Below are 11,725 nucleotides of genomic sequence, written 5' to 3' on the forward strand. Positions count from 1 at the left end.
TCTGTGCCTTGCCACAATTCTGTCTCTGAGCTCCTTGGGCAGTTCCTGCAACCTCATGATTCTCATTTGCTTTGACATGCACTGTGAGCTGTAAGGTCTTATATAGACAGGTGTGTGCCTTTCCTAATCAAGTCCAATCAGTTTAATTAAACACAGCTGGTCTCCAATGAAGGAGTAGAACCATCTCAAGGAGGATCAGAAGAAATGGACAGCATGTGAGTTAAATATGAGTGTCACAGCAAAGGGTCTGAATACTTATGACCATGTGATATTTCAGTTTTTCTTTTTTAATAAATTTGCAAAAATTTCTACATTTCTGTTTTTTTCTGTCAAGATGGGGTGCTAAGTGTACATTAATGAGAAATAAAATGAATTTTGATTTTAGCAAATGGCTGCAATGAAACAGAGTGAAAAATGTAAAGGGGTCTGAATACTTTCCATACCCACTGTATATAGCTCTATACATTATGAAATATATACCTCTGTTTTCTTTTTTTAAATCATGATTATTTTTAGTTTTATGTATTGTCCATTGTAGTGTGTTTATTTAGCTCCACGTGCCAAGCCTGCCTCCTGAAAAAAAAAAAAATATATCTATAAATATATATTACTGCTGGGCAACGATTAAAATATTTAATCGCGATTAATCGCATGGATTTTTTGCGATTAATCGTGATTAATAGCATCGTTATGGCAAAGTTCAATAATGAATTCAAAAGTAGTGTATTGCACACTTTTATTTTAAAAGTACTGCTATATGAACAATAGGGCAATAACATTTGGTTCACGAGATGCAGGTAGCATGTTTTATACTTATTAATGTGAATATAATTCATACTTTGTTGGCATCTTATTCTGAAAACCGGATGTTCGTCTGAAGAAACCGGATGTTGTCTCACGTTAATGTTTCCGCTAACTTTCAAAGTCCTTCGCTCGCTCCCAATCTGTGCCGTTTAAATGCGTTTACCGTGAATTTCAGCATATAGGTGCACGAAAATGTAAGTGTCTGCTGAGTTGACCACGGAGATCTGAGTGTCTGCTGACTTTACCGCAGCGATGTCCAGTAGTCTCCAGGGAGAGCAACAGCTGGTGCAGCTTCTCTCTTTATTTCTGCCCCCCTCGACCAGAAGCGGAAGTCGCCTTTTCTCTACGGCAACCCTGAAGGGACATCACATCTCCAATACAAAACGATAAACATGAGACAGTCTGTTACAATAATAATAAATTAAAAATACTTACCTGTTTTTTTGTTGTTGTTGTTTTTTAATTATTATTATTATTTTTTTCCCATCTCAAAAGGCTCAAGGACATATACACTCACGTTCACACACACACACACACACACACACACACACATACATACACAACTGACTATAGGATGTTTGCTGGCTTTTATCCCACTGTTCTTGTCATCCTCTTGTTGTTATGTCTATGTATTGTCTTGTCTTTCAATAAAAAAAAAGAAGAAATTATAATAAATTAAATAAAAAAAATGCGTTAACGCGCGATAAAATAATTGTCGGCGTTAATTAATGAATGCGTTAACACGAAATTAACGCGTTAACTTGCCCAGCACTAATATATATACAGTATATATATTTTGTATTGATTTGTATATCTTTTTGGAGAAAAAGTAATGATTCGCAAACCCTTGATTTGGTTAAATATTTTAGAAGCAAAGCATTTCCTGTATCATTGATGACTTTTTAAACATATCGTACATCCTCTCCATAACCTTCACAAGAGTTTCCAGTTTTTTAAACATAACAACATACCTACCAGTAGCCAATATTGTAGGGAAAACAAATAACATATGTTGACAGGAAACATTTTATGAATATTTTCATGTGTTCATCAAAGTCAAGCTCACTCTGCTTGGCAGATGTCCTCAATAAAAAAAACATAATCCAGTTGGCAATACTGTTCTCTCTCTATGTATTTTCTGTTCCAAAACATATCAAAATAATTTAAGTCGACAGGGTTCGGCAAGAGGACACTTTAAGATGGATTTGTCCCGGTTTTGATATTTCTCTCTGAGGTTTTTGTCTCCACTTTAAGACAATGGAAGTGGGGAACTGTAAATATGTTGCATTACGGCCCCACCTATTCTGCAAGAGATGTTGAATGATTTCCAAGGCCAATACACACCCAATCTGCCTTCCAGTGTGTTTCATTTTATTTATTTTTTTTTTAGGCCCCCCCACTTCCTCCCTGCTCCACCACCTGTCTCCCATTGTAAGGAAACCTGCAGCATTGAATACCGATGGACAACATTGTACTATGGGGTTTTTTTTTTGTCAGTGATTTATTTTTTTCTTTGTGGCGCTCACAGTATTGTGTATTAAAATTCTAGACAATCCACAGATTTGTTTGTTGGTACTTGGGTGGACTGACCATTTAAAGGCCTGCTCGCCCATGGCCCAGAGTAAAACAAAGATGTTTTCACTTATTTAGTATGATTATATGTTGTTTATGTACTGTTTAGTCATGTACAGACTGTTCTTGATTCAAATCTCTCTGACACTCCCATTACTTTTGTTGCTGTCATTCTTTTTTCCTCTGTCAAGGAGGTTATTGTATCGGTATCTACTACTGGCCCGATTTGGCTGCAACATCGGCCAAAGAACAACCCGTTAGATCTTGGAGCAGATTGGTCTTGTTGAGGTCTGGGCTCTCTGAGTGCCCTTCTGGTTAGTTCACGGAGTCCGGTGCAGAACCTTTACGATCCGATTTGTATTGTCAGGGCCTAAAATGTGACCTTTTGCTTGTTACTCTTTTGGTCTCGTGTAGAACTCGTTGGGATCGCAGCTTCTTTGGCCGAGGTGGTGCTCATGCCTCTGATGTGACGTGACTCGTCTGCTTGGCTGTCTGCTGTGGAACACATCCATATGAAACATGTCCTTCGTCCCGTGCTTGTTACCATTTCCCCTGTCATGTGAGCGCTGCAGAGACTGATGGCTTTTTCAGATGCGCCCATGTGCTACTAGCTCCCGACCACAGTCAGCCAACCTACTCGTCACCTTTTTGATATCCTGCCATGTGTTTTTCCCTCTCTTGTTTATCTCTCCTCTCCTCTTACTTCATCTCTCGCGCTCTTTCATTTGCTCGGTATCAGAGGACATAGTAATCTTAAACTGCACATGTTTGCAGAGGAGGAACTGAGAACCATTCCAAAACCAGATTGATGCTGATACTTAAGTTAGAGTTTGAATGCAGGACTTTAACTTGCAACAGACTATTTCTTCACTGTAGTATTGTTACTTTTACTGAAGATCTGAATACCCATCTGGGACCTGAAATACCTTTGACTGACGACCTCTAAACATGCAGATTCCTTTTGTTTGCCCTTTTTGTAGTTTAAAGGTCGGAATAGTCATTGTATTATTCTCCACTCTCTGACAGTATCACATCTATTCTGTTTCAACCTTTTTCTTATCTCGCTATACTCAAGCTATTTGATGTTTACACTTTCCTTTTTTATGGCTGCATCGTTCCATCATATGGGAATATTTTCATGTAATGTTTGATTTCAGACGACACCTTTGTTATCTAGGTTTGAACAGTGTTCTGCTGCACAGCATTGAGTCGAGTTTCTATTGACTGTCACACCAGCGAAGATTTACTCCAAACTCCTCACTTGCTTTTGTTTCTCATTGAACCGTGGTTGAAGAAATGTTGACATAATTCTTCTGATTAAGCTCAACAACCATTCTTTTTTTTTTTTAATGTTTTGTCCTTTTGGTCTCCATGGCTATGAAGCATCACAGACCAGCCAAGCTGGTAGAGTGTGCAGTTCACTCACATTATATAAAGTGATGGCTTTGAGGTCCTCAAGCTTTTTGGAACAACCCGACATGCAGAAACCAGCTGATGCTGCATAATGAGCTGAATAAGTACAATCCAACATATTTAGATCAGAGCTAAAACACATGGCAACTCTTTCTGTTGCACCTAAAGGTCACCAAACAGCATGCAGTCATGACACCTTTCTGACTGACACATGTTGTTCTTCCCAGAGACAGATTGATACTCCTTCCGTGTTCTTGCAGTCAGCGTACCGTATCTTGTTTCTGTTACATTTTTCTTCGCGGGTCAAAAGACAAATCCATAAACCACGACTCTGTCATTCTGTTGGCAAGCAACTGGAAACGTAATGAGATATCAGAACGCTCTGGACCAACTGCTCTGCTTTTATCATCCGAGCCCTGCGATAACCCCGAACCCTTTTTTTTTATTCCAAATGAGCCGTCGGGGCCATCAGCAGTCATGCGGTACAAAGTGAGTCTTGGCTACGTCTCCGTCTCACTCGTTGGACTCCTCGACCCTCCATGAATGGAGCGTTCAAAAGCCGCCTCCAATAAGTATGAAAACATTGTGTCGCCTCACACATAATCCACATCATAGGAAAAATGGCGTTTGGTCCCGCGGCAGCGTGACACGGCTCAGTGTTTCCCTTGCTTGACCTTTGTCAGATGGCAGCCCAGAGGGGCGTTGCTCTGCTGTGGAGCAGCTTGTGCCCACTCAGATGTTCAATATCTAATATTTCATGAAGCTAAGAAAGGAGCGTGGGGAGTTGTGTATGTTGGGGTTGCTTTCTTACTTGTTAATTCATTGTGATGACTGCAGTCGGGCAACGGATGCCTCGACGCTTGAAGGGACACCAAGAACAAATCCACTGTTCCGTAACGTGCAAGTCGGACAACGCTCAGACGTCTCCACTCATTCGGCTCAGCGGACCATGAGACCTGATGAGGGGGCGTCCTGGTAGCCGAGAGTTTAAGACCTATACCGTGTGTCACCATATAGTCTGAGTTCTGGGGGTAATGTTGACAAAGATGTCCGACTTTAGAAGGGTTTAGGAAAGAACGTCTGACAGTTCCCCCACAGATGGACCCTGAGTTACTGAGCCGGAGGACTCACTATATCACTGAGCACCTTAGGGTCCTTGTTCGTGTGTATTTCTACGCTAACATATCTTCACATATTTAGTTTGAGAACATTGGAACTTGTTTGATAAAAAAAAGAGGAAAGAAAGTCAAAAGTAAAAGCTACAAAGCTTTATGAGGTCGTGTGTTTATTTGAATGTGTCTATATCCACCCATGCTGTGTTGCAACTTTCGGAAACTAATTAAAACGAAAAAGAGTTTTCTGCAACTATTATGGGTTTCAACAGCCGTTCTGAAGCTGAAACACGACGGTAACCTGAGTTGGGACTTACAAGGTGTTTGTGCTGGACATCGTTCAAATGCATGGGGTGCAACGTTTCCAGCTAATAGTCTGTGTTACTGTTTATTTGAATCTTTTCCTCCCACACCAAGATTTTTTTTATCGATGCACGCCACTTTCTTTCTCCCTCAAGTTTCCTCTATTGAAATAAATTCAGATTTATTTCAGCACTTTTACAGCACTTGCTATATCACTGCCTCTCCCCCCCCCCTCAGGCCCCCCAGAGCCTCACAAACCCCCTGCTGCTACCAGCTGACGGGGAGAGAGAGGGAGGAAGAAAATAAAAGCAGGGGGAAGAATAACAAGGCTTCTGGGAAAACAAAACTCGTCCTGTTTCTTGGCAGTCTTCTCTTAACCCTTGTGTAGTCCCAACATTCTGTACTCCTCTTGATAAGGGTCAGAAATGACCCACCTTCGCTTAACCCCAAAAATAACAAACACATTTGATGGAATGTTTGAACCCCAAATCTACTTGACATGCACAACTTGCCGTATATGTCGCAAACTTTGTAAATAGTCTGGGCAAAAAACTAAAGGGAAACAGTGACTTAGGCAACATAGTTGTATATTGTTATATGCTGTACAATGAATTAAACTACAAAATACTAGACTTCTTCCATTTTAGTGGCCCCACCCACAAGGTGTATAAACAGCATCAATAAATTAGAATAAAGTAAGATAATAGATACAAAACAAAAATGTGAAGAACACAAATGGAAGCACATTCTGTGTCGTCCAAGCCTATTATCTGTTATAATGTGCTTATAGCACTCTATGATTTTCGTTATAAGCACTCATAATAGCCATAACACTTTATAACAATATATAACCAACAATCATTAATTACTATATCACAATACTTCATCATTGCTGGTCACTCACTGACGTTTATTTTTGCAAGGATTATAGTGTATTATAATTCTCAGTTTTAAGGCATTATAATGTTCTTATACTGCATTATAATCATCTACTATATGCAGTATAATCATAAAACACATAAGGAAAGTTTATAATGCATTATACACATAGTAAACATCTTATTATTCATCATGAATTGTTTCAAAATGTGTTATGATTGTTGTTTTGAAGCATTATGAATATTTATGACTTATAATCATACAGTGCTATAAGCAGATCATAACACATTGGTGTCATAGTAGGACAGTATTCTGTTTACAGACACATTTCTCACATGTGCAGCGCACAGTATTTGTTCTGCATCCTCTACAACCATCTGATACATATTCCCTTACAACGTGTTGGGCTCTGAAACGTCGACTCGTGGCCTCAGCAAAGAGAGAACTGGGGGTTCTTGTCATCAGCAGCACTTTTATAGCAGATGATGTTGCCTCTGACTGCATTCTCCATTAGTATACAATGCTTTGAAGAGTTTCTTTTTAAAGTTTTGTCTGTGAGCTTGTGTGGTTTCGTGGAGCGGACAAGCCCAAGAAAGTGTTTTGTTCAATCAGTATCAGATATTCTCAGTGTGTGTGTGTCTATTTGTATTGTTTTGTGTGTGTGTGTGTGTGTGTATAAATTATTCTACTGCTGCCAGGTTAAAACTCAGCCTAAGACAATCTTTGTAGCCTGTAGGTGTACAGCTGTCATGGAAATCTAAACCAATGCAGGCTTTTACTTGTTCTACTGTGAGGGTTACTTTAGGAACAGTCATCAAATGTAAAGGTGTCTTAGTGGCAGGTCTGAAGTTAATAACCCTTTCACCAACTGTGGCACATGGGAAACACAAGAAGTACTCATCTACATCTGTTGGTGGTGGTTCAGTGTCTGATGTGATGTTTCTTGAGTTTTATCCTGAAGATAAACTTTGACAAACTTATTTGTTTTTGACAAAGTTTTGTGTTTGTTTTATTTTTCTTTTTTTTATTGCAAATACATATACAAAAGATTCTTTAAAAGACAGTACAAATACATGGCAAGATCACAGAGGAAGGAACAAAAAAATAAAGAGTATTGTGAACGTCAGTTCTTTGTTATTGAGAGAAAAGGAAATGGAGCTTAGAGCAGACGGCCCCTCTGGTGATCGCACAAACAAAAGAAAAAGAAAAAGTGTAAAAACCTTGGAAGTGAGATAACATTTTTCTAGTTCTTTCAGCCGTATAGTTAAAGTCCAACTCAAAGGAAATTCACAAATAACAAATAATCCGTACACAAATTGTTAGATAATCCCCCCCCGACCCTCAGGAAAAAAGGCAAATACATACTTAAAATAGACATTTAGATAACATAAATAAACAAAAAAAAGACGATTACAGCGTGTACCATTTTTGTGTAAGTACCTCCTGGGTGGAAATTTAAAAAAAGGGGGAAATTATATGCCGTCTACATTTACAAAGAGGACAATTCATTAGTTATAAGAATAGTATGCAAAATAATTACTTTAAAATAAAATTAAAGCGAATAAATAAATAAAGTTTCAAACTGGGTTTGAGGGTGAAGGGAGTGTTTTGGACACCAGTGTGGTGGGAGACTGCAGGGGGGTGGGGGTCAACGGTGACTTCCTGTAGCTGTCAAACACACACTGTTGGACGGTAAGTGTAATCTCAGCTGTGGCCGTTGTGCACACACACACAAACACGAGCATACAAAAACAGTTTGAGTGTAAAAATCCAAGGCACGGATGGTGGACAGGGCTGCAGTCTCCCCCGTCAAGACAGCGTTGTGAAAGCAGAGCCTCTCTCTTCCTCTGTATTGCCTCATAGCTTCTTTTCTTTTTCCCCTCTCGATGATCACGACGCGTAAGGTGGGAAAACAAATCGACAGCATAACAGCTTATAAACTTACTTGCTGAACGGCACAGAAGAGAGAGAGCGAAGAGAAGCAAAACATGGAAATCGAACAGAAAACCAAAATCGGCGCTACCATGAGTGGGTTAGCTGCTAAACTGTGTGAAATATAAAGCTTTGTTGTTTTGTTTTATATCTACAGGTAGAAATAATTACCCAGACCCCCCCCCCCCCCCTTCATGGGTTACAAACTGCCAGCGTGTGAAGAAATAAAACCAAAGAGAAACATACACAGTACCTACTGAAATATCAACAATCAATAAGTCCTCACAGAGGATTTTCCTAAGTCTCTCCATCTCTCTAAAAATATATATATATATATTTATATATAAAGTTTCTATCAAGATATAATAGCAAGGCACGATGTGAGCCAATCACAAGTCCAGCTCTCCTCTTCTTCCTCTTCTTTATTCAAGTGTCTGATTCAGGGAGCAGATCAGGAGGAGGAGCTCTCCCTGCAGTAAAGTGTTCTGTATGTCAGATCTGCTTGGCTGTACATGTCTGTCAGCGTCTCTGTGTGTGTGTGTGTGTGTGTGTGTGTGTGTGTGTGTGTGTGTGTGTTTGTGTGTGTGTGTGTGTGTGTGTTGCCTCTCAGGGTCTGGTGAGCTGGGTGTAGACAGGGGCCTGCTCCCAGTGCTGCGGGCTGCTCTGAGGGATGGAGGGCACCCCCGTGTTGTCGGTTATGGGCGTGTACATGGGCCTCTGGCTGGTGGGGCTGCTCATGTAGCAGATAGTCGAGTACAGCCCCGAGCCCTGCCCCGCCCCCGCGTGGCTGTAGTAGGAGGATGCGGCGGCGCCGCCCCCCTGGTGGTCGGAGTAGTCGTACTGCTGCGCCCTGGAGATGGTGGCTGGGTAGGAGGAGGAGGGGGGGCTGTAGTGCTGCAGGTTGAAGGGGCTGTTGTAGGCGACGTGCTGCGGGGAGCCCTGCTGCTCGGTGTAGTGGCTCGGGCTCAGCTGCTCCGTCTTGATCTGGGTCCTGTGCTGCGCCTGAGCCGCCTCTGAGCCTCCACTCCCCAGAGGGGTCAGAGTGTGCTGCTGCTGTCCCTGCTGGTTTTGGCTTTTCGCCAGCCAGGCCGCAGCGGCTCCCGCCTGCGGGCTCACCGGCGCGCCGCCGCCACTGCTGATGCTGTAGCTGCCGGCGTAGGTGACCGGCGCGGCGTTGCCGGAGCCGGAGCCGGGGTGCCCGTTGGGCGGGAGGTACTGGTCGAATTCGTTGACATCAAAGGTCTCGATGTGGGAGATGACGTCGCTGCTCAGCTCACCGATGTCCACGTCGCGGAAGTCGATGTTGAGCTGAGAGCGGAGACCACCTTCACGCTTCAGGTCCATCTTGCCTGAGCTGACATCAGTCTTTGGGGTGGTGGGAGGAGTAGGGGGCCCCTGGGAGCCTGGAAGTTAAAAAAAACATGACACAGATAAGACTTTGCTCTCTATGTTCATTTAGTTTAGTACTTTTTAAGCAAACGAACTAATTTATTTATTTAAGAGTTTTGAGTCTTCAGAGAAAAAGCGGAGCAGATGAGGCATTCAAACATGCACTGAGGTGACTGTGTGACTACTTAGAGTACTGAAAAAAACACTCTTCCTTGCTCACCTGAGTGCTCACTCGGTGAGTGCACCTCTCCCATGCTGGAGGCCGGGGAGTCCGCCTGCTGGAGAGCTTTGAAGATGGCAGTGGGGGAAATGTGCGTCTGCTCGGTGCCGTCCTCCGACTCGCTCTGTCCGTTCTTTACGGACTTCCTCCGCCGGGGCTGGTATTTGTAGTCGGGGTGATCCTTCTTGTGCTGCACCCGGAGCCGCTCGGCCTCCTCCACAAACGGTCGCTTCTCCCCTTCGTTGAGAAGTCTGCGCGTAAAAAGAAACCATTTATTATCCAACAACTTTAAACGGCTCACTTTAAATGCTCCATTCCAAGACTATTTCAATAATTTCAATCATACAGCCGTTTCGGTTTGCAGAGGAGATAAAGAGTAAACGTGCTAAACTGAAACTAGGTCAAATAATAAAAAAACAACAGTCCTTACATCCTAATCTGTGCGTAAAAGTGGAGCATCCACACTTACCTCCAGAGTTTCCCCAGAGTTTTGCTGAGCTCCGCGTTGTGCAGGTGAGGGTACTGATCCGCCAGCTTCCTCCGCGCAGCCTGAGCCCACACCATGAAGGCATTCATCGGTCTCTTCACGTGAGGCTTGTTCTTAGAAGATCCGTTAACGCGCACTGGCATGGGCACGAGAGTCCAGTCGTAGCCCTTAAGCACCTGGGACACCGCCTCGCGGATGCAAGCGGGGAACTTATCGTCGTCCTCCTTCTTGAACTCTCCTTCCACACCGAGCAGCCCATTCTCCGACGGCCGGGTATTCTCGGTGTCGGAGCCCGAGCCGGACGGACACGGAGAGCCCGCGGAGTCCTCGGACATGCTCGGGCTCGGGGCGTCGGAGAGACACTTGTCTTGTTCCTCCGTCATCTTCAGGTAAGGGTCAAGGAGATTCATACGAAAAACTGTTTGGTGCCAAATTACGCGTGAAACGGAGAAGTTGCTTCTGCTTTCTTGCGAGAGGGAAAACGTCTCTAAATGGACTTCACCTTGCCAAGATGAGTTCGATCTTTCAACTGAGATAACTGCTCTGAAAAACTGGTGACTGATTCTCTTTCGCTCCGGTGCGTAAAACCGATTTGGAGCGAGAGTGTCTTTACGCACGGCTGTCTGACGGACTCCGAGGATGAGTGCGTTCTCCGCGAGCCGGTCCGCACTTGAAAAAGGCAAAACAAAAAAGAACAAGCCAGCTGGTTAGAGTTCACTCTCAACTTTGTAGGATGAAACGGTAAAGTGCTCCTCTCTGGTCTCCCAAATACAATCCCCAGAACGCGTGAGTGCTTTGAACTGCAAACGCTTCGCATGCGGGCTTTATAAGAGCGCTGCCATGCCGCACAGGAAAGCCCGGACCTGATTGGGCGACAGCACGTGACGCCAAAGTGAAGGAATTCGATACCGTCCCCCCCCCCCCCCACTAACCAGCACACAAAACACACACAGACACTTTCCCTCAAACATACACACACTGCCCACGAGCCAGTATATATGCAGCTTAATCCGGCTTGATTTTCCTATAGATTTTAACAAGGCTATATGGGGAAAGAAGCATTTAATCAGACAAATGGAATATATTTATTTATGCGCTATAATTGAGGAAAAAGTGATTTTTATTATGAGGGAAAGTGTTGAAAGACAAATAAATTCACTGCAAACGCATGGCAAGTACAATTAAGCAAATAAATAGATTATAGACTAGATTATCAGCAAAACTGTGTACTTTCTGACATTCAGCATCCCAAACAGCTAAACACACTTTATATTCTTACTTTCAAAAACAGTTTCTTGTGTTTTTAATAAGTGTCTTTCTCCACGCTGGGTCCATACCTACAGTTACACCTTGTGGTCAACAGGGGGAGACAGCAGTCTAGGAACCCGGAAAGTTTCCTCCCTTCCCTCTCTGAGAGCAGGAGGAGGAGGAGGAGGGAGAGGAGGGAGAGGAGGAGGGAGCTCCAGCTCCAGCAGACTGCTGCAGTGCAACAGTTGCTGTCAAACTCCAGCTCCTGATTCGTATCGCTCATTTCCAAAAACAGAGCATCTATCTAGTAAAATGGTGAATTTTGTTCAATTTGCTGACTTGTCAACTTCCAAACGGGCCTTCTTA

General features: G+C 43.1%; 1 protein-coding gene across 1 annotated transcript; it reads right to left on the reverse strand.

The window, feature by feature from the left end:
- Nucleotides 1–7,086: 7,086 nt before the first annotated feature.
- LOC116381606 (transcription factor Sox-9-A-like) lies at nucleotides 7,087–10,807 on the reverse strand. Its single transcript, XM_031843890.1, has 3 exons — nucleotides 10,094–10,807; nucleotides 9,625–9,875; nucleotides 7,087–9,418 (listed from the first exon to the last, which is right to left on the reverse strand). The coding sequence occupies exons 1-3, from the start codon at nucleotides 10,519–10,521 to the stop codon at nucleotides 8,622–8,624; spliced, it is 1,476 nt and encodes a 491-aa protein (XP_031699750.1). The 5' UTR covers nucleotides 10,522–10,807; the 3' UTR covers nucleotides 7,087–8,621.
- Nucleotides 10,808–11,725: the final 918 nt, after the last annotated feature.

The sequence above is a fragment of the Anarrhichthys ocellatus genome, unplaced genomic scaffold (assembly GCF_004355925.1).
Source record: "Anarrhichthys ocellatus isolate YVR2014 unplaced genomic scaffold, GSC_Weel_1.0 scaffold4, whole genome shotgun sequence".
In the NCBI taxonomy this organism is placed as follows: domain Eukaryota; kingdom Metazoa; phylum Chordata; class Actinopteri; order Perciformes; family Anarhichadidae; genus Anarrhichthys; species Anarrhichthys ocellatus.